The 23,093-nt window shown below is 52.0% G+C and overlaps 1 protein-coding gene across 2 annotated transcripts in view; it reads left to right on the forward strand.

Moving 5' to 3' along the window:
* SLIT3 (slit guidance ligand 3) overlaps positions 1 to 23,093 on the forward strand; it is a 596,992-nt gene that overhangs the window by 568,120 nt on the left and 5,779 nt on the right. For both annotated transcript variants that reach the window (XM_058677430.1, XM_058677431.1), the window contains 7 exons: positions 1,852 to 1,945; positions 7,270 to 7,407; positions 8,401 to 8,641; positions 10,649 to 10,779; positions 19,547 to 19,701; positions 20,736 to 21,021; positions 22,463 to 22,671. In XM_058677430.1, coding sequence (XP_058533413.1) covers positions 1,852 to 1,945; positions 7,270 to 7,407; positions 8,401 to 8,641; positions 10,649 to 10,779; positions 19,547 to 19,701; positions 20,736 to 21,021; positions 22,463 to 22,671 — 1,254 coding nt within the window. The remainder of the gene's footprint in view (positions 1 to 1,851; positions 1,946 to 7,269; positions 7,408 to 8,400; positions 8,642 to 10,648; positions 10,780 to 19,546; positions 19,702 to 20,735; positions 21,022 to 22,462; positions 22,672 to 23,093) is intronic.

Raw genomic sequence — 23,093 nt, forward strand, 5'->3', positions numbered from 1 at the left:
AGATCCAAATGGGGGTGGGTGACCTCAGAGTTCTTGGTCTCCGAAGGCACTCCATTTCCCCATGCTCTCCTTGGCAGTAGGAATGTAGTCCTCGGTGCTCATACTGATAGTCCTTGGTGAGGACCTAGGAGTCTTCAGGTTTGGGATAAAAGCCTCCTTCTGTCTGCCTGCTCCACTCTGGGGACCCCTCCCTGAGGAGCCTGGCTTTTATGTCAAGAGTCAAATGACAGGTAGAAAGACAAGGACATCACCCTGAGAACAACATGAGAAGGAAGCTGAACAGCCCCCCTTGCCCTCAGATCCTGGCCTCTACCTAAGCCAGTAGCTAAGTATGGCCAAGAACTGTCTTGGGGCTACTGGAATATGCCAAATGCAACTGAGAAAACCACCACCCCTATTAATCCCATACAATCCTTTGTGCTGGAAAGGGTGGCAGGCGAATCTGCTGAAAGTTTGCCTCCTGAATGCCTTGTATCTTCTACCTTGTGAAAGTAGAGTTGTATTAAGCAATAGGGAATCCTAACTGTGTACCTTTGTAAACATGTCATGCCCTGAATTAGCCACTAGAGGAAACCAGCAGGTCTCAGCCACCACCTGAGTTCTCTGGTCTCCCTATGATGAGAGGATTCACTGTAAATAGCTCAGTCATTGGTCCAGGAGAATCCTAGCAGGAAGGGAGTGATGCTTGAGGCTCAGAGCAGGCTTTATGAGTGAGAAGGGGTTTGAACCCCATTCACAGCAGGGGGTGAGCAATGGGAGGGGTCTGGAGAGAGGTGGTCTCCTGCATGGTTCAGCAGTGACCAGTCTGATGGCTGATTTGCGACATGTGCCTGACAGTGGGGTGTTGTGGTTTTTCCCCGTCTCAGGGGATGTTGTCTGTTTCTCTGTGTCTCCCCAGTAACAGAAGAGGAGTTTTGAAAGGAACACCATGCCCCCTGTATCTTGAGCTCTTGAGAGCAAAATGTGAAGAGCAGGGGGCTGAGGGCTGGTTTCTGGTTGGGCCAAGTTCTGGAGCTGTGTCTGTCATCCATTTACTGCCATCCAGTCCCCTGGGAGCAGGTGCTCCAACAGCCTGCTGTCATTGCCCAGCTGCCCCCAGGGAGAACTTCCATTGTGAGAGATTTTCCTCTCCTTGTTCTCCTTCCCCTGGCTTGAGTGAGTAGAACTGGAGGAAATCCAAGACCCAGACGTTGAAATCCTACATGGCTTGGGAACTGCTGTCACCATGCATGTCTCTAAAATGCATTGTCAGCTAGCTTAAGCTTTGTCAGACTAGTCTTGAAGGTCTACTCCGGAGTGTTTACAACCTGCTAGGCATTTTGTATTTCAGGAGGCTTCAAAAGCAATCCATCTGGAGAGCACCACAGATCCCCACTTATGTCCACGCAGGGCTGCCCCTTTGGTGGCACTGGGGGGGGGTCTGTGTTGCGATCCTGGGCTCCCCACAAGCCTGTGCAAGGGGGGCAGGACTGGGTCATCACTCTGTCCCCTGGCATTTGCCTGCCACCTGGAGGGGCTCAGTAAACAGCTGTGGAATAAGAACACGAAGGAAGGAGCCTGGCCAAGGTCAAGGTTTGGCACTCTGTGGTTTTAGCTGCAGCAGCCCCTGAGTGACCAAGAAAGTGCCAAGGAGATGGTGCTGTGCCTGGGAGAGACCTGGCATCTTCCAGTGTCACTGCTGGGGAAATCAAGGCAGAGGGACAGGAGAAAAAAGAGAATGTGGGGCATTCTTGCGGGGCTCTCAAGAGCCATGACTGCCTGACTGGATGGTTCTAAGGCTCTGGCTGGTAGACCCCTCCTCTGGTACACCCCGTGCTCGGTAACTGGGCTGTCTGCCTCCACCCCCACCAGGTGAACTGTGTGACGAGGTGATTGACCACTGTGCACCGGGGATAAACCTCTGTCAGCATGAGGCCAAGTGCATCTCCCTGGACAAAGGATTCAGGTAAGGTTCTGCCTCCAGAAGTCTGGGGTTGAGGCACAGGCTCTTGACTGTCCTCTAGTGTCCCATGCTTCTCTGTATCTGCCCAGTCATGATCTAATTCTCTCTGTTTCCCCATGTGTGTCTCTGTCTCTTGCGATTCTAAGTCTCAGTAGGAAGATTACAGATAGAAGGAGGATAGCTGGGGAGGCAGAGAGACAATCAACAGGCAACTCCCGTCCTGTCCCCACACTTTTCCCTGTCTCCCTTCTCTCCCCATCTCTATGACTCCTCTCTTTCCCCCAGCTGGGAAAACAGAGCCTGTCCCACAGAGCCCAAAGGGCAGCTGGTGGCCTTCACCACAGGCAGTGCTCTGCCCAATGTGGCTGCGGCAAGTTTGCCAGCTTATGCACCTTGGTTCTGAAGCCGCTGCCCTTGGTGGCACTGCTCCATACTGAGCGGCAGAGACAAGAGGAGCCATGGGTCTAAGGGGACTGGAGAAGGGGCTGCCTCAGGAGAGGGCCACCTAGTTTTGTTTTTTAAAACTACTTTAAGATTTAATACAAAGGTGAGGGGATTGCAGACCCATGTGGTCCTCAGATTAGAATGGAGAGAGTTGGGGTGGAGAGGAAGGTGAGTGAGAGAAGTATTTCAGTTTTCCCTTCAGTGTCCATGGTGGGGGCTGCTGGGGAAGCACACCACTCCTTGTCTTCCAGTTCTTATCAACTCCTGGGGACAGGGATGGTTGTTTGGTGTTGTCTTTGAGGCCCCTATTTAGGAAAGAATGTTCTGAGAGTTACTTGAGTGGTCTTGATTGTTCTGAGAAGTTGTGGGTCTGGTTACCTGGGGGCTTTCACAGACCTAGGTGCTTGCTGTAGGGTCTGGCCTAGAGTGTTGTTCAACCTGTCCTTCTTTCCATCCTTTGAAGAGGTGCTCAAAGTCTTCTGTTGGCTTAGATGAGCTGGCTGTTCTGTCTTTCATGTGCATCTAGATATGTTCTATGTTGCACAGGTGTCGGCAGCTGAGGTGGCACAGTCCTGCAACATGTGCAACAGGGTCAGACCACATGTCTGTAATTTTCCTGAGGTCAGGGATTAAGTGCAGTGGTCCAACTGGGGAGTCTCCTAAGAGGCCTCCCCTGTGAAAGCCTCAGACCTGGTTCTCCTGTGCACCAGCTGGTAGAGGGTAGGGCTCAGTCTGCCTAGACAGGGTGACCCCACCAGCCCATCCCATTCTGAAATCTGTGCTATTCCCAGTCACAAGACAGTGAGCTATGAGACTCTGTGGTGTGTGATATCACCCTGCAAAGGTTGGTTAGGGTATCATGGAAACTCAGAATCTTGGAAAATCTCAAGCAATGACATCATCACAGAGTCAGTCACAGAGTTCTTGGGATTTAGAGTGGTGGATGGTTCAAGCTGTAGAATCTCTGGGACTTGACTAGGGAACTCATAGAATCAAGAATCTCAGAAGCACAGGTTCTCGCTGTTGTTCCCTACCTGGGCCCCAAACTTTGTTTTGTGGGGTGCCCTGAGGACTGAGAAGCCTGTGGTTTTTTTCCTCAGCTGTCCCTGTGGACCTGAGAAGGGAGCAATGGGCACTTGACACAGGGCATTTAGAAAACAAGGAGCTTCCTGGGCCAGTGATTCTGGCTCTGGAGTGCTCTGGGTTCCAAGGAAGAAAGAACCTCCTGGAGTGAGAAGAAAGCCTCAGGGTGTGATCAAGCTTTGAGGACTTGAGAGGCCCCAGAATTGGAAGAAGGGACTCCAGTAAGGGTGAGAGGGACATGATGATGTCTTTCCCTGTGGTTTGGTTTTGTTTTGGCCTCAGCAGGGAAAATGCAAGAAGTGTATGGGGCTCTGCATCTATTGAGACCAAAGGAAGGAGTCAGTCTGTTCATGTTCATGTTTGTCCCCCACTCAGAGTCACTGCTTTCCCCCATCCGCTGCTGAGACAGGCTGGTGGGAACTTGTAAATGGTCAGGTCAGCTGAGTATGAGGAGGAGGGCTGCCTCTCAGAAGCCCACACTTTACCTAGGATCTGACTTCAAGCCAAGAGCATCCCCACACTAGATACTCTTTGGGGCAAACTGGAGCCCAAAGAAGAGCCCCATAAGCAGATGTCTTCTACTTAGGGTGTACCTTGAGAGGTGACTAATTGGCAATGGGAGAATCTGAGCTGTGCAAAAGGAGAATAGGTCCAGATGGAGAGGGGATGAATGGATGACCTCCCAGGCTTTGTGTTCAGCAAGCTCGAAGGTCACTGGCTTGAAACTGTGCAGCAAGCATGAACGCTGGGCAGGTGTGGTGGAAGGTGCAGGTTGGTTGAGCTTAGGAATGCTGCAAAGTGAAACCTGCCAGATCTTGTATGCCCAATTCTGGATATCTCGCTCGATTGCAATTAATGCCCTTTGAGTTCTGGGACAATACAGAAAAGGGAGATGGCAGTCTAGTTTGCATTATCTGTAGATCTTTTATTTATACATGATGTCTCCTGTGGGGCATCCTGAGGAGGGCTGGAGGCCAACTCAATGATGTTAGCTTTTTAATAAAATGCATTTACATCAAAAATCCTTCCTCCCAGTGCAACATTTTATGATTTCATTTCCATCCCCTTCCATCTCCTCCAAACAGCTCACGTCCCATGGCTGTCTAGAGGGTTTATTAACCTCAGAAATAACACAGTCAGTGTGACCTCTACACAGGCTTGAAGATGTTTATCCTTGGAGATCTCCTTGTACGCTCTTCAAGTGAGGGCTCAGTAATGGGCGCACAACTCCTGCCCACTTACAGGTGCATATCGTAACAAACACAGCTCAGCCTTCCCAGCACTCACGGGGAACATACTTGGCCTCAGGCACCATGCCCCGGATCATTGGACACCCAGTGATCTTAGCAGAAACTGCCGTCCGCATACTATGAGCAGCACAGTCAGGAAACAGGCTGCCTTCTCACATGCATAGGAGGAAGACAACTGCGAGTCATTCTCAACAAAGTCCAGAGACTCCACATGTCCTGGAACCAAGGACACCACTTGGTCACTTCCCCTGATTTACAGTCAGAAGCTGTGCTCCAGAAGCTTGAATGAGCCTCACACTTGCACTAGAAGAAAGATAAAGGCAAAACTTTTGAGAGCAGTGCAGGTAATGTCACCAGCTGCTTCGCTTTAGTCCATGGAGAAAAGTCATGGAGGTCCTTGCTATTGGAAAAGAGATGGGTGAAAGAGCAGATTGGGCATCACAGGGCAGCTTGCTGCCATGCGCAGTTCCAGGCCCCCTCAGATTCCCTGGTTTGGTCAGGAACTGTGTTTCTACCAGATTCCTGGGTGTGTTGTATGCTCCTGAAAGTCTGAGATGCTTATAGGGTGGTTGGGATGGCTATGATAAAAAGAGGACTGGAAACAAGTTTGTCCCAGTCCTCTACTACTTAGCCTGGGAGTACAAATTGCTTTCCTACTTCCAAAGGAGAAACTAACCCAGCCTTGGATTCCATGCTTCACATTTTGGACTTGGTCAAGTATTGTGCAACTAACCCAGTGTTGGGTTGCCTTCAAGGTCAAGTGGCTGGATTTGGTGTGCAGATTCTTTTTAGAATCCAGGAGACACAGCCATGGATGTCTGCAAGGGCCAGGGCTCACATGGGGCCCACACTGTATTGCAGACTGGGCATGTGCCCCACAAGGATCTTTCTGGTGCATTTCTTTCTTATTATTTAAAGATTTATTGTTATTGGAAAGGCAGATTTATAAAGAGAAGGAGAGCTAGAAAAAAAGATCTTCCATCTGCTGGTTCACTTCCCAAGTGGCCACAATGGCAGGAGCTGAGCCATCCAAAGCCAGGAGCCAGGAGCTTCTTCCAAGTCTCCTACATAGGTATAGGATCTCAAGGACTTGGGCCATGCTCTACTACCCTCCAGGCCACAAGCAGGGAACTAGATGGGAAGTAGAGCAGCCAGGACAAGAACTGGCACCCATATGGGGTCCTGGTGCATGCAAGGCAAGAATTTAGCCATTGAGCCATCTCACTGGGCTCCTTGGTAGGTTTCTTTAGAAGCCTCTGGATAATCATGAACTACACTGAGTAAATGTACAACTTCTGGTGCAGCAGGTTAGGTACTTCACATTTGCCTGTCAAATTAATCCAAGTGAGTTGGCCAGATCTTAGCAAACTTTATCATTTGGAACACAGGCCCAGGAAATCGTCGGCTTCTGGGATTTACTCTTCTAAAGAATCTCCCACCCCCTTGGAGCCTTGTCTAGCTATAAATATACAGCCTGCAGCATGCTCTCCCAATAGTGTCAGGGTCTACCTGTAAATTCCATCCCACTGCTATCCACTCTGAGGGTAGGGGTGAACAGAAAAGGGTGGACCATTTCTTATCTCCTCATGGGACAGCCTAAGTCTTCAGAGCTCTTGCACTCCTTCCTCTCCCGTCCCCTGTCCTCATTACCTCCTCTGTCCATGCCCTCCCTCTTCTGTTGTACATTTTGGTTATTGCTGTTACTCTGCCTGGTTGGACTCAACTGGTAAGACTAGAGAGGTAGACAGGAGGAGGCAAAATAGTCCATTTGCACTGTGCTTCAAAGCAGTGGATGTCAGCCCCAGGTACCTTCCCATCCTCTTTCATACTGGGCTTTCAGTTCGTTGTTACTGCAGATGGACAAGCCCAGATGTGCATGTTCCTGGCTCACCCAGGGAGACCAGGTGTCAGCTAGAACAACTGTCTTGGGCTAGATTTTAAATCTGAGCTAGTAGGAGGACACTGTTGGAGTGGTGGATGCTTTGCTGTTTAGGGAAGACCAGGCCCAGTGTACAGGCCCTGGGGTGGGGCAGTCACTCCTGTCCTGTTTCCTGGGGAGTAGGAGAATAGATTATGCCGTTTTACCCTTGTCTGAATCTCACGGAGCAGGAGGTAATGAACAAGCAGTAAAACCATACCCAGAGGCATCCACACAGTCACATTAGGTTCATCAGTTATACATCATGCCTGTCATTTACTCTGTGTTTAGTGTACTCCATGGAGTGTATCTTAATCCTTTTTTAAATGTAAGGGACTGATGGACATATAGACCAAGATTCCCCATTCGTTGGTTCCTCCCAAATGACCACAATAGCTAGAGCTGGGCCAGACTAAAGCGAGAAGGCTGAAATTCCATCCCGTCCTCCCAAGTGGATAGCAGGAACACGCCAAGTAGACCCAGCTTGATCTCAGAGAATGAAAGCTATGGACTGCCCCTGAGGCCCCGAGACAAGTCCAACCTGGTGGAGCCGTTTGGTGAGGGGAAACCTGAGAGCCACCAGAGAGCCAGCCCCTGCCCTGTGGAACTCTGTCCCTCTGCCTGTGTTCCAGGTGTGACTGTCTCCCTGGCTACAGCGGGAAGCTCTGTGAGACAGACGACGATGACTGTGTGGCCCACAAGTGCCGCCATGGGGCCCAGTGCGTGGATGCAGTGAATGGCTACACCTGTATCTGCCCCCAGGGCTTCAGGTATGGCAGGGAAAAACCTGGGTCAGAGGGCATGGGTGGAAACCCAGAGCCAAGCAGCTCCAAAACTTCCCAGGACTACTCTGTGTAGAAGTTAGGTTGAGGATCCAAATCCTATCATGTCATGTCTACTGAAAGATGTTCCTACACTTGGAACTAGAACTGGAAGGGAAGGACATGGGGAAGAATGAGGGAGTCTGCCAGTGGGGTCAGACCAGGGGACCATGCCACAGCTACCAGAGCTCTCTGGCTGGTGTCCAGGTAGAATGTGCCAACCAGGCTTGCAGTGGGGCTACTGGGCCAGTACTCTCCAAGGCCCTCCACATCAGATGCACCCTGAGCCCCACCCCAGAGCTCCTGAACTAACATTGGGGTGGGAGGGGCATGTAGAAAAGGGGCTGAGAGCCTGGAATTTTTCTCAATTGTGATAACATATCTACAACATGACATTCAACATCTTGGCCATTCAGGAGCCACAGCTCGGCAGCATTGAGAACTTTCCCACAGAACTTTTTTGTCTTACAAAACTGGAACTGGCCTTTTAGCAAGCAGCTACCTGCTCCTCGCTGCAGCCTCTCGTAGGCCATCCTCCACTTCCGTCTCTGTGACTACTGTGGCAGGTCAGACGGTAACTGTCCTTTCGAACCAGCTCATCTGTCTTAGCATAACGTTAGTTCTCAAGCGCAGGTCAGAATTTCATGGCTGCAGAAAGCAGAACAATTCCACTGCCTTAACAGACCCCACTCTGTCTAGCCATTCACCTGCACTTGGAGGGGAATCAGCACTGCTAACAAATCCATCCTAGGGCCTTGTGATGACACTGGAATTTGGGGACCTAACCTCTAGATCCACTCCGTAATTTTGAAAATGGGAGAAGTGGGACTAGAGAAGAAGATTTTGGCCCAGGTGCGAAGTCCGTTTCCTTTCTCCGTCCACCTCTGTGCTGCAAGTTCTTTGGCCCTAATAACCTGCCTGCCTTCTCTGCCTTAATCGCAGTGGGCTCTTCTGCGAGCATCCCCCACCCATGGTCCTGCTGCAGACCAGCCCCTGTGACCAGTACGAGTGCCAGAACGGAGCCCAGTGCGTCGTGGTTCAGCAGGAGCCCACGTGCCGCTGTCCGCCTGGCTTTGCCGGCCCCAGGTGCGAGAAGCTCATCACTGTCAACTTCGTGGGCAAGGACTCCTATGTGGAACTGGCCTCCGCCAAGGTCCGGTCCCAAGCCAACATCTCTCTACAGGTGCGTTGCATTCCCCTCCCCCACCCCCTGCCCTTAGAGGGATCCAGCACATACGTTCCCAAGCCCCTGTTCTGTCCAGAGAGTTCAACAGAGAAATCCTGGCCAGCTCTCACTGCAAACACAAGCCCTGCTTCTAGTCCAGTTCCCTCCTTCCACTAGGAAGCTAGCCGACTGACTTGTGAGCCAGGCTGTGAGCTGAGCAGAGAGAAATCACTGACAAGGCAGGCAGCTCCCTTTGTCCAGGGCAGGATGGCCAGGAAAGGGACAGTGACAATCCTGGGTGCAAGGGGAGCATGCAGGAAGGGGTAGTGACTCCAGCCTCTTGCGAAGCATCAAGGAAGGCTTCCTGGAGGCAGTGAGAACTGTGTGCTAGGAGCTAAAGAATAAACAGGTTCTTCCCTGTGAGATCAGCATGTGCAAAGACAAGGACACAAATAACAGAATTTTTTTAAGAATAGAAAACCATTTACCATGAGCCAAGTACTTTTCCATCCAACGTCTCTCAGGTTCCTTCCTTTTGCTCCTGAGCACATTTCTTCCAAACTGCATTTCTGGTCAACCTAATTGCAGGGATGGCAAAAGAACAGGCTTGCCTTTCTCAGTGTGCTTTAGACTAGGGGCCCAAAGGATGCAACTGGTAACCACTGATTGTCGTGGGGGCTGGGCACCGCCACACACTGCCTGGCACCGACTCAGGCTCTGCCCTCCATCTGCTCATGGCTCCAGGAGCCCAGGATTAGTGCTGACTGTGAGCAGAAAATTCACCTTTAACAAAAGACCCACTGGGGACCTCTGTGCTAGGTGCCACTGCTGTAAGCCGTGTAGCTGTAGGGGTTCAAGAAAGTCCAAACTGCCTCCCCTTGTCGGAGAGACACAAACACAGAGCAAGTTCTGGCAGCAGCAACTCCTCCTGTCTCCCTCCCTCAGCCACACTCACCCTGGCACCGGCTATTGGGTGTCCACTAGCCAAGCATTACACATGTCCATTTTAAGATGTTCCACACTGCAGTCCCCAGGCTACACCTACTGGGGCAAGGGGATTTATCAGGCTGTCAGAGAGGACCCTCCCTGCAGCCAGGAGATAGGCAAGCACCGCATGAACCCAATGGCTGGCAGCTTTGGCGATGCCCAGAATCAGCTGCAGAACTTGGAAGGTGATCGGTGTGTGCTCCACCTCCGACAGATTCATGTGTGTCTGGTCTAGGGTGAAGTCCAGACGCTGATGTTTTCAAAATCGCCCCCAGATGACCCAGAATGACGCCTGGTTCAGAACAAGCATTCAATTAAGTGGTGACTGCTGGCACTTTGTTTAGAAGAACCATTAGTGAATGTTAGACACAGACACATGAGTGTGGGAGAGGACAGATGGGCACTCGGGGCTCCAGAGCCACAGGTTTCCCATTTGCTGATCTAAGCAAGTGTGCCTTGAACATATTCAGTCATGTCCGACGTGAACACATGTGGACCTTATGTTCCTGTCACCATGCCCAAAGAAATGCAGTGTGACAACGAGTGACATGGCCTCACACGGTGCTGAGTTTTTAGAAGTCATCTGGAGAGGATGCCGTGTGCACAGGTTCTGTGCAGAAGTAGGGCCATTTCACACAAAGGACTTGAGCATCCAAGGATGTTGGTGTCCAAAGAGGCCCAGGGTCCCGTCCTCCGTGGATTTGAAAGAACTTAAAAAAAAAAAAAGCTAAAGAATGGAATTTGACAATCCATTTATTTTGGTGTGACATTTTTTGAAATGCATGGTTCTTTCACAGTATGAATTGTCCAGGGCTTCTGAAGATCCCTCATCTGGGAACACTGTGGCGCGCAAGAGCTGCTCCACAAATGTTGGTGGCAATGGTGTGCTCAGTGAGGGGCCTGGCCTCCAGGGGAATGTGCAGACCAAATTGGGGAGAGAATAGGTGCAAGGCCAAGTCCATGGTGGGTCCAGAGACGGACATTGGAGGTGGGAAGCCCTGGCAAGCCCCAACCCGCATGCCCTGTTGTTCTGTCCAGGTGGCCACTGACAAGGACAATGGCATCCTGCTCTACAAGGGAGATAATGACCCCCTGGCACTGGAGCTGTACCAGGGCCACGTGAGGCTGGTTTACGACACGCTGAGCTCACCTCCAACCACAGTGTACAGGTAGGAGCCGGGCAGCTTCTCCCCACTCCCACCACACATGCCCCCTGACCCCTGGAAGAGCTGGGAGGGAAAAAGGTGGGACCGAAGGGAGCGACAGGAGGAGGGCAGGCTGAGGCAGGGAGATGACACCTCATTACCATAAGATAAATGACCAGCTGGCTGCTGCGCAGGAAGGTGGGGGGCACTCCAGTGGGGACCAGCCTGCTTAATGAGATGCCCTTTGCAAAATGTCACCCTAATCTTTTATTAGTTTAAGAAAGAAAACGGGGCATTTAGCATGCAACTGGAAAGGAAGCAAGCAGCAGGCACTAAGGGACAGGGCAACTCCTTACTACTCCTTAAGTGACTTCCAGGCTGTTCTGAAGGACAACATAGCCTAAACTTGGCGCTTCCCATCAGCCGCCCTCTTTCTGGCCTTGTCCGTGCGGCCCAGACGCTCTTCACGCCCGTGCTGTTTTTGCGCCTGTTCTCAGCCAGCTCACTTTTTTTTTTTAGCTTCGTCTTAAGTACTAGCACGGACATATATGCTCATTGGGGGTACTAGATACTTTGAATGGCCCAGGAAAATAGAGCTTGTGTGTCCCAAACCTCAAGATCCCGAGGGGCCCCGAAACCTGAAGGTTTTTGAGTACCAACATGACATTCAAAAAATTTCAGATTTTGAGCATTTGGGGTTAGGGATGTCCAATCTGTGGAGTCTGTGTGAACATTCCATAATCCCAAAAGTTCCAAGATGTGTACTACGTCTAGTCGGCAGCATCTCAGGTAAAGGATAATCCACCTGCACTAAGTAGCTGATTTAAAAAGTACTGTATTCCTAAAGATGGTAGATTAACTATAAAAATATCCTGAGGTTTTTAAAGCAGCAGAGGCAACCTTGGGGGAGGCCTTGGGGAAAGCCGTGGTACAGGCAAGAGGCCACGCTCACTTGTTGCACTGGGAAAGAAGAGTACGTTTCCTGGGCTTTGGGAAAGGGCAGCTCTGCGTGGCCTGTCTCGGTCCCCAGTGACTGCATAGCTTCTTCAGTGAGGCCTCCTACTGAACCCAAGAGGGGAACAACACCGCCCTGCATGGCTGAGACAGCCAGGCTGTGTCCACACAGGCCGTCTTCCCTCAGATCCGGTGGCCGAGACCAGGGCTAAAACCAATGCTTTTATTATTGTTGTTGTTGTTGTTGGGAAGCCAGATTTACAGAGAGAAGGAGAGACAAAGAGAAAGGTCTTCCATCTGCTGGTTCACTCCCCAAGTTGCCGCAACAGCCCAAACTGAGCCAGTCCGAAGCCAGTAGTTTCTTCTGGGTCTCCCATGTGGGTGCAGGGTCCCAAGGCTTTGAACCATCCTCCACTGCTTTCCCAGGCCACAGGCAGGGAGCTGGAAGGGGAAGTGGAGCAGCCGGCACACAAACTAGTGCCCATATGGGATTCTGGAACATGCAAGGCGAGGAGAACCCCAGCCACGAGGCTACTGTGCTGGGCCCAAACCAGTGCTTCTTAAAGTGTGGTCCCTATAGATCAAAACATACACATTCAGCCCAGAACTGCTTAACTACAGGCTTACAGGTTGGGCTGCCCACACCCTACCACCACCAGATACACAAGGCTGAGCAGCACCCTGAAGAAAGGGAGGAAGTGGTGTGAAGAGAGAGAACAGGTGAGCGGGCCAGGGTGTGAGTCGGAGCAGAGGCTTCCTGTGGTGAGTGGGATCAGAGAGGAGCCCTCGCGGATAGCTGGGTACAGCAGCCACGAGAGGGAGAAACCTGCCCAGGGGCCCAGGACTCCCCGGAGACTGGCTCTGCCCCCTCTGCCTGCCCCACACTCTTTGTGTGTGCCTGGAGCCCACAGTCCTGGCCCATGCAAACACCAGTGAGGGCCAGGCAGACAGGGCTGGGGGCAACCTGACAGCACACGAGCTGAGCAAGGGCCTGCTGCTCTTGTCTTCCTGTCCTCCCCCGGATCCAGCAGACAATAGCAGAAGGTCCCTCCTGGGGTGAGCCCTGAGGGTTAACAACATGCTTGGCAAAAGGGAACTTGACCTGGACATGTGGAGCCCAGAAGGTCCAGGGGCAGCTGGAGCCTGTCTGCAGTTGCAGGGCCTTTCCCTACTCTGCACCTAACTGGGTGATGAGGACACTGAGGACATGACCCGAGCTGTGACCCCTGACTGGGATTAGATAAGATTTAGCGAGTGGCCCTAGAGAGCCACCAGGATCTCTGTCTTAACCCTGGGGAAAAGTGAGTTGAGGCTGCCCTGGCAGCCCTGGCCTGCGTTCTCACACAGTGTCTCTTCACAATTGTCTATTCACAATCCCGCCGACCTCCTGAAACCCCAGATTAGAAAAGATTTTGCTTCCAAAAATTGTTCTGGGTCTGCTTTCGCAGGCTACTAGCCAGGGGTGGATCGGAAGTGGAACCCCCGGGACTTAAACTGGCACTCATCTGGGTGGGACACTGGCACTGCTTGCAGCTTAACTCGCTGTGCCACAATGCCGGCCCCTTGGTATGAAACTTTGCACACGTGGCATAGTATCCGTGCTCAGGAAGCTTCGGCTGTGGGAGCACTTTGGACTTTGGATTTCCAGGTTAGAGATGATCAGCCTGTAGTAGGAGGTTTTACACACTCATCAATTCAGTAATTCAGGCACATCGTGTTTGGGTCCAGCCTGAATCAGGTGTAGGGAACACAGGATTAAACACATACAGTCCAGGGAGAAAAGCAAGCCACAGATAGACAGAATCAACTATGTAGCATCTTCGTAAAGTCCACAGGAAGATGTATATTGTGGGGAGGAGGAAACCACTGTACATCAATTTTAATTGCATTTTTCCATAAACTTTCTGAAGTCTGCTAACTGGATACACACTCATATGCTATGGGGACAGTTGTGAACAGCAGCAAACATTTCCATCTTAGAGTGCAGGGAAGGGTCCCTGGAGGACGTGGGGTGTCTGAGTTGAGGCTTAAGCCCTGCAAAGGCGCCAGTCCACCAGCAGGCAGAGGACACCACTCAGCAGCGGGGACGCATGCTGGGAAGGGCTCGGGTCCATGAGGATGTGGGCAGGAGGCCGTGCCAGCCCCAGCCCATGAGGGCCCCTCCTCAGAGTCAGTGTAGTGGCCAGGGCCTGGGGCCAAACCAGCCCTGATCTGAGCAGGGCAGTCGGCAACCTGCAGATGTCTGCGCCCACCCCTACCCCTCCACCCCAGCAGCCCCAGGGTGAGGATGGGCAGTCAGGGCCCACAGCAGGGACTGACACACTTAGAGGAACTAGACTTCCAGGCTTCCTTCCTGCCATTACCTGAGTTTGTTCATCCGCCCACAGTTGGCAATGGATCTGCCTGTGGAGGTTCTAGTCCAGGAAGGTTTTCCAAGGAAGTAACTCGGAAAGAGATGAGCCCCTCCCCACCCCAGAATGAGGACAGACTCTGCTGTTCCTCCCTTCGGAGGCTTATCACAGGGACAGCCTCACACTGCAGGCCAGGCCCTGGGGCCAGGGAAGCAGCACACCCCTGGGAAGTGGGCAGGGATCCTCTAGGGAGTGGTGGAGACTGCGGCAGGCAGTCGGGAAGGTATAAGCCAAGCCCAAAGGGGCGGCTCCAGCTGCTCTGGGCTCCAGCTGCTCTCGGCTCCAGCAGATAAAACCTGGGAATTCAGATTGGCACGAGAAGCTGGAAATGGGACCCTCAGTGACATATCTGTTTTTAAAAGTTGGCCACTTAAAAAGCACCACGGTAGGCTCTGCTTGGCACAGTGCATGATCCCCTGGTCTCTACCAAGTGTTTGTCCCCTTTGGTCCTCAGCTGCAGCCCCAGGCCAGCAGTCTTTGTTGTAGAGCTGAGAAACCTGAAACTCACAAGTCCCATCTGTGGCAGAGCTGAGGCTGCAAGCCAGGGCAGGCTTCTCTCAGGCCCCGCTGACTGCTGCTGAAGGGCATGACAAGACCGGGGTAGAGGGTGACCATTGCCAGGCCAGCATGCCGCAGTGGGGCTGTGTGCTGCCAGGGCTAAGGTCTCCACCTGCTGCCTAACCTAAACTCCCTGGAACTCTCAGTCCCAGTAAGGCTCTGTTGCCACCTAGTGGCCACGTCTCAGCCTCCAGATGAGAGTACGCTGAACCTGAAGGTATAAATACACTGCCTCTTCATCCCCCTCCTCCCATAGCAGCAAACGGTCCTGCAGGATTCGAGTCCTATCCGACATTAAGCTTCTTATTTCTAAAATGGAAAAGAATCATACCTCACCCATAGGAGTTGTTGGGGTTAAATAAGAGAAGGCAAGTGCTCAGTGTGGCCTGTCCCAAGGCCGGGGTCCCTTCTAAGCCCGGCATTATCATTAAAACAGAAAGAGGCTTCCCTTGGAAGGGTTTCCTGCCAGAGGGCCCTCTGTTGGGATGCAGCACACACCCGCACACACAGGCAAGAGACACCGTCCACAGCTGGAGCAACATTCCAGCTCTCCAAGGGAACTAACACAGGGCAGTTTGAAAAAAGGAAGAGCAAAGCCAGGAGTTGAAGGAGGAAGTGAACCGGGGAGACTTTGTGGCACGGCACTTTGGGCCGCCATGTGTGATGCTCCACTTGCCAGCCAGCACCTTGGAATGGCCATCGATGGTGATATCCAAGCGCTTGGACCCCTGCCACCCAGGAGGGAGACATGGGCCAGGCCTGGCTGTTAGAAACGGGGCATCGCTCTGTGTTTTCCCCTCTCTGCCTTTCATATAAATAATCTTATCTAGGGAGGAGGGGGAGTGAAAGAACTCCAGGGGCCTCTGTGGCCAATGCAAGTATGTGGGCCTGTCAGGCCTGGACGGGGGCCATCCAGCCCGGGTCTGACACCTCCACCCGACACTTGAAGCTGGTTCCATCTGACCAAGCACCTCTGAGTCCCCTCCTCTCCCCTACAATCGGAAGTCTCTCTCCAGGAAGACAGATGGATGGATCTTGGAAACTGTCTGATCATGTTTTTTTTTTTCAAAGATGTATTTATTTATTTTAAAGAGTTAGAAACACAAAGATATTTTCCGTTCACTCCCCACATGGTTTCAACAGCCAGCGCTGGACCAGGCAGAAGCCAAAAGCCAGGAGCTTCCTCCAGTTCTCCCATGGGTATAGTAGGGTCGCAGGCATGTGGGATTTCTCCCACTGATTTTCCAGGCACATTAGCAGGGACCTGGATGAAAAGTGAAGCAGCCAGGCTACAAACCCGTGCCCATACGTAATACTGACATCACAGGTAGTGGCAGCTTTATTCACTAGGCCACAATACTGGCTTCTTTATTGTTTGGGTTTTTTTTAATTTTACAGTACAATATTGGCTTCTGATTTGTATTCTAAACAGCAGGGTTTTTTTGTGGTCGTTTCAATTTTTATCCATTTCATAGCAGTAGAGCCAGCGTGCCTGTTGATATTTTCCTGCAGATTTCTGTAAAGCAAGCAGAAATGGAACACACTGATTTGGGGATGGTGGTGAACAGTGGGGACTCGCAGCACTGCCCACCCCAGAGCTCTGAGAACTCATACTTTGGAAAGAATTAGGTGTAGGCACTGTCTCCAGGAGAGCCTAGTTGACCAGGAACCTACAGACATCTTCTGGCATGGACAGGGTTTCAAGAGGTCTGAGTTTGGAATCAATGCTAATTTTGACCCTCAGTTCCACCACTCCCTGGTAGCGTGTCCTTGGTCATTATTTACATTCCTTTCCTGTAAAATGGCCGGGAGCTGGTGGAAGTGTGCAGAGCCAGCTGACTGTAGGGTCGACGGTGCAGCAAATAGACTCTCCAAGGGTCCGCTTACTTGCTTTCCTGCCCTGTCCCTGCCACACCGAGTTCCACCAGAAATAACTGATACACTGATGAGACTTTCCCAGGGCCATCTGAGCTGCAGGATCCCTGAGTCCACCGTGGCTGGAAGGTGTGGCTGGAGGAAGGAGGCCTGCCTAGGATTTCAGGATAGGTCTTTGACAAAGCTGGGTACTGCCGAATCTGGCAAGTCTTCCGAGATGGGAGCTGGTGACTACACTAGCCTCTGGGCCCCCAGAGCCCTAGTAAACCATTGTCTGCAGCCAGGGGCCTTGGCTGGATGCAGGATTGTGGGCCTTGGTGGCCAGACCCCCGTCCCAGGTCCCGGGCACCTGGCTGGGTGCAGCCAGGGGACTTGGAGGCCAGGCCCAAGGTCCCTGCAGCCAGGGGCCTTCGAAGCCAGGCCTCGTGTTGGGCTTGGAGGTCAGGCCCCAGGTCCCGAGCTGGGTACAAGATATGTGTGCCTTTGAGGCCAGGTCCCCAGTGCCGGACTGGCTGTTTGACTCAGGAGAGGGAGAAGGGAATGGGCCTGGAGCCAGCAACCATGAGGGAGCTAGGGATGTGTTCTCTGTGTATGTGTGTGTCCGTGTTGTTAAAATAGCTGCTCCGACTCTAGCGTGAAATAGGAAACCAAGACCACCCACCTAGAGCCGCAGCCTCGAGTCAGTCCCCTTCCCGACAGGGCTGCCCAGCATCCACTTGCACACCTCTGGTACAGGCAGTGTATTTGCATTCAGGACGGCATCCGTTTACAGGATGGTTTGGAGGTGCAGATGCATAATTTTGCATCTGTGACTAGAAAACGTGTGCCTATTCAAGGTCAGAAGTTGAGGTCTGTGCCTTTTTCTCAGCTCAGGGCTTGGAGTAATTCAAGGCTTCTAAAGTTGGCTTCTTAGTTCATAAAAGCAGACGCCCTCCTCCCAGTGGGCTCTCTTGGCAACACTCCAACACCCCCTAACTTATTTCTTGGCCGGGTTCATCATTTCAGAGGCAAGGCTAAGGAAAATAGAAGGTAAGCCTTGTGAGCGTGGGTGTACTTGGTCACCTCCTTGCTGACGTTGCCCGGATCTGAGTCAGTCAGGGGAAGGGTCCTGACGGCCTGCAGAGTCAGTGCCACCACCCACCGGGAGCCTCCTGCTGCAGCCAGCCGGGATTCCCCAGGGACACTTGAAGCAGCAGTTTCTGTATTTGCCACCCACACCTGGATGGGGTGAGACAGCGCGCAGCCTGCTCCCAGGCGAGCCCTGTTCCCCAGGGAAAAGATGTCACCTCCTCCACACTTCTGTCACCTCCCATCACCCTTCCCTTCCAGCCCTGCCAAGAACAGAAGTAGCCTGGGAGGAACAGGCATGGCTCTTTTTTTAATGTTGTTATTATTTTCCATGACAGTACTGTAAGGGTCAGGGGCTTTCTACTTCTCCTCTTGGTTTTCTTCCATGTTACTACAGTGGTATAGTCCTGTAGAGCAGTTATAGATGGAACATTCTGCTATTTAAAGTGCATCATGCATTGTAGGTATAGGCAAAGGCAGAAAATCTAGTATCATATTGTCAAGGTATATTTAACTATTTCATCGGGACACCTCCTCTTATTTGGGAGTAGAGATGCCCACTGCAATGTGTCTTCACTTCCCGGTGTGCTAGTTTGCATTCTGCAGGTCATCTATGAGAATATATGTGTATACATATTCATGTATGTATCTATTTGCTTTGCATTTTGCATGAATTTGCCTTATATCAGAGAGAACATATATATATGTCCTTTGGGGACTGACTCATTTCACTAAACATAATGGTTTCCAGTTGGGACCATTTTGTGAAGAGCAGGGGTTTAAAGTTAAAAGTTTTGCCCTTAAATTCTATCTATGGCATGAACTGGTTGGGTGACCGGAGACAAACCACTAACCTTCTCCAACCTTTATCTATGACATGAGATACCTGGTACCCACTTTGTGGAGGTAGGAGATTCAGATCGTGTAAGCCAGACATTCAGCAGCATCCTGGCCTTCCGTGAGGCCTCCAGAGGGAAGCCATGCAGGTGCTGTAGGGATGAGCAAAGGTAACATTTGGGAGGAGGAATGTCCACGGGTCCAAATGCTTACTGTGTCCCCCCAGTGCCCGGCGCAGTGCTGGGTAAATGCGGGAGCTCCTGAGCACCCAAGGTCACCTTGCTGTCGCGGAGACGACAAGCCCCCATGTGCTGAATGACTCACTCCCCCTAAAATGTCATGTCCACCGTGGAGGGGGCAGTGCGGGACATGAATTTAGGTTGGGCAAAGACAAGCTACAGGAAGTTTTCACAGGGAGGTCATCTTGTTGATGTGTGTTAGAGAAAAGAATTAAAAAGTGTGCCAAAACATCACTTCTGCACACAAAACTGGTTAGGTGGTAAGCTTTTCTCTTTTATGGGATTGAAGGGCAAATGGGGCAAGTGATGATAAAAGATGCGCTGAGTAACAGGTGAGGTGGGATGGCAGTGGAGCCAGATTTGAGAAGGTGGTCTGAGGATGAGTTTTGCTGACTCTGTAAAATGCTTCTTGCAGAAGGTAAAAATATGATGGCCAAGTGCAATACTTTACAGCAGACAGGATCTTAAACTGGAAGGGAAAAAATACAATAAAAAGCACTGAGTCCACTGAAACATTAGGAAACAGGATAGATACAGAGGGCATGCAAATTTGCCAGTGTTGTGCTTGAGTAAGAGAATATCCCTATTCATGGGAAACTGAGATGCCCAGAGACAAAGGGCCATGATGTGCGCAGTTTGCCTGTAAATGGTTCAGGAAAACTATTTGTGCATACATAGGTACTTGTGTGTTGAGGCGAGAGAATTGAGGCTATGGACAACTTCTATGCTGTGTCTAATTTTTGCAATTATCTGAGTTTGAACTCATTCCCAAGTCAAAAGGAAAACAGAAGTCTAGGGATGCAGGTTAAGTTTCCGGCTCGGTGATCTCTCCCCTTCTCTCCTGGCCAGTGTGGAGACGGTGAATGACGGGCAGTTCCACAGCGTGGAGCTGGTGATGCTGAATCAGACCCTGAACCTGGTGGTGGACAAAGGAGCCCCCAAGAGCCTGGGCAAGCTCCAGAAGCAGCCAGCAGTGGGCACCAACAGTCCCCTCTACCTTGGAGGTAATGCCATCCTCCCCTCCCGCCCCTGCCCCCTCTGGCTGTGTTGTTCCCCAGCACTCACTTGCAGACCACTGCTGGGACCTCCGCTGCTCTCAGCACAAAGTGCCAAAGCCAATCAGAGACAGCTTCCTGGAAGAAGTGATAGCCAAGCTGCTCCCTAGGAGGTTGAGTACTCATTAGCCAGGTCATGGAGAAGATAAAGAGAGCCTGCAGATCCCTCAGGGACTATGGGTTGTGCTTGGGGAAGAAGGATGGGGGACAGACTGAGGTAGAATGGGCAGGGTTCTGAGGCCAGCCAGGAAAAGGAAGCAAATCCCGTTTTTGCTGCAGTCTGAGGGCCTCAGGCCTCACTCGGTTGCTCTGCTACCTCCCGACACTGCAGGAGACAGACCCGGACACTCCTTCCCAAAGTGGCCTCCTCTAGGCCCAGGAATCTGCATTGTTCACAAGGTGGTCACATGCAGGGAGGAGCCCAAAGGTCCACTGCTTCTTTCCCACCCAAAACTGTAGCCTCTCTCCCCCTCCCCTGTTGTAACCTGAACCAAACCTCAGACTCCCCACTGCAGGCTGTGGGCAGGGAGTGGCATCCTAAGGCAGGCATGAAAACACACTGCAGGCTCCACTGAGAAGGCAGTGAGGTCCTGAAAATGCAGAGAAGAGGGGTACATGGCACAGGAGGGTGTCACATGATCTTTAGACCCTGAACCCCAAAGTTCCACTGATCAGGGCTAAGCGCCCATGTCCCTCTTGTCTCCCAAACTGCAGCTTGCCCACTGTGGGTTCTCCTGCAGGGCCTGGTAGGGACAGCAGAGTAAGTGGTGTGTCACACATGCTGGACCAGAGGTATGTGTGGTTGTGCAGGGAGGGCCCAATATGAACCCATTACTTCCTCGTGACCAGCACATGCCCAGCACTCTGAGAACCACTTAGCCTTGAGTGCAAGAAGAGCAGCTGCCTCGCCCCAGGGACACCAAGTTTGGCCGGCAGGGTAGGCAGGGCAGGGCCTTTAGGCTCACCTGGCTCCCCGCCCACAGGTATCCCCACCTCCACTGGCCTCTCGGCCTTGCGCCAGGGTGCTGACCGGCCACTGGGTGGCTTCCACGGCTGCATCCACGAGGTGCGCATCAACAACGAACTGCAGGACTTCAAGGCCCTCCCGCCGCAGTCGCTGGGAGTCTCGCCGGGCTGCAAGTCCTGCACTGTGTGCAAGCACGGCCTGTGTCGCTCCGTGGAGAAGGACAGTGTGGTGTGTGAGTGCCACCCTGGCTGGACAGGCCCTCTGTGCGACCAGGAGGCCCAGGACCCCTGCCTCAGCCACAGGTCAGTGTCTGCAGAGCTCCCTCCAGCTCCCAGCAGGGGCTGAGAGGTGGCCACTGCTGTCTCCTGGAGGCAATGTGGTCAGCCTGAAGGGAGGCTCTGTGTCATTGCTCGAGGGACAGGAGGCTGAGCCTGCACATCCAGCAGCAGGTCCCTCTCCCTCTCTCAGGCATCTGCATGAAGGGCTTTGGTCAACCTGTCTTTCCCAAGCAGCCCGTGCAGCCTGCAGGCACTTGGCTTGGCAGCTGGAATGGGCGTCAATTTGCTACCCCTTTGGCCAGAGCCCCCTGTGGGCTGTCAGAGGTGTATAACTACACAGCACAGCCTTCTTTTAATGGGTGAATCATTTATTACCCATTCAGCACTGATCTATGGAATGCCTTCTCTGTGCCCAGACTTATGCTGCGTTGAAGAGACACAGCATTCTTGTTGTTAGGAAGTATGGACCAACCAAGATTAATACCAGAGCCCAGACTGATCATGGATTGGCAGAATAAGTAGAGAAACAATAGCACAGAAAAAGACTGAGGAGTCCCCATCACACGACTCTGTACTTAGGATAATCACTAGCTTTTTAATGTCACCCCACTGGGGACAGTGAAGCCCTGTGATTACAGAGACTTTGTTGTAGATACAGGTAAGCTGACCTGTTGCATAGAAGCTACCAAGCAGAGGTGGGTGTGGACATTTCAAGGTAATGGGAGATGTGAAGCCCGAAGCCCACACCTACCGTACAGCAAGTGGCACCTGCTGGCAGCAGTGCAGGTAGGGTATCCCTTATGCACAAATGCTTGGGACCAAACGTGTTTGGGACTTCTTTGGATTTTAGAATATTAGCATTTGTATCATGAGCTATCATGGGACTGAGAGCCAAGTCTAACCCATTTAGGTTTCACAGACTCTCTTACTCATAGGCTGAGGGTAATTCTCTGCAGTATTTTTAGCATACCTTCATTTTGACTGCAACCCATCAAACGGGGTCAGATGTGGGATGTTCTACTTGTGGCATTATATCAGTGCTCTAAAAAGATATCATATTGTAGAGCATTTAGAGGTTTGGATTCTCAGACGACTACTTACTGTAGTAGTTGGTAATGGTGATACCATCTAACAAAGTAGATCAATTCATTTGTTGATTGAAGGCTTAGATTGTGTCAAGCAGTAATTTACCGTGTGAGTGAATAATTGAGGTCTGATGCCAGCAGGTAAAGCAGAAAACCAGCCAGCCAGCAGCCACTGCCATGGTTACCACCACTGGCAACAGACACTGGGTGAGGCTCACAAGGTAGCCCCTGAGCTGGCAGAGGGCAGACCATGAACAGAGAAGGCCCATCAGCCTCTGCTCAGCTCTGGGCTCGCTGTTCTGGGCCTGGGGCCTGGCTAGGGCAGACAGAGGAAGGATACAGAGGCACTAACATGGGTGTGGTTCCCTTCCCACCATCAGCTGCAGCCATGGAAAGTGTGTGGCGACCGGGACCTCATACGTGTGCAGGTGTGCCGAGGGCTATGGAGGTACTTTGTGTGACCTCAAGAATGACTCTGCCAACGCCTGCTCGGCCTTCAAGTGTCACCATGGCCAGTGCCACATCTCTGACCGAGGAGAGCCCCACTGCTCGTGCCAGCCCGGCTTCAGCGGGGAGCACTGTGAACAAGGTAAGGTGCACACAGAGGGAGGGCCTCATTAGCTGCAGGACCCTGGGCTGTCCCTTGCCAAGCCTCAGTTCCCTCATCTTGAAAAGTAGGGGCTGTAGTCTACCTTGCGGTGTCCCTCATCTATTACTGCACAATAAATACAGCAGCTAAAAGCCACCACAGCCTTCACTCCGTGCAAGAGCTGTGCCCTGGGAATGCAGAAACAGCTCAGCCTCGGGGGTGGCTGTGTATCTTGATGTTGCAATCAACACAGCCAGGGCTGCACTTCCAGCAGCAGGATCTCTGCCTGTATGGTGCACTGCTTTCGGTTTCTCCCTGTCTGAGAACAGGGAAGCTGGCTTCCCCTAGCGTGAATGATCCCAGAGTGCGAAGAGGAAGCTACACTGTGTGAAGTGACAGAGCCGGGGGAGCCACTTACACCA

This window comes from Ochotona princeps, chromosome 19 (genome assembly GCF_030435755.1).
Source record: "Ochotona princeps isolate mOchPri1 chromosome 19, mOchPri1.hap1, whole genome shotgun sequence".
Taxonomy (NCBI): domain Eukaryota; kingdom Metazoa; phylum Chordata; class Mammalia; order Lagomorpha; family Ochotonidae; genus Ochotona; species Ochotona princeps.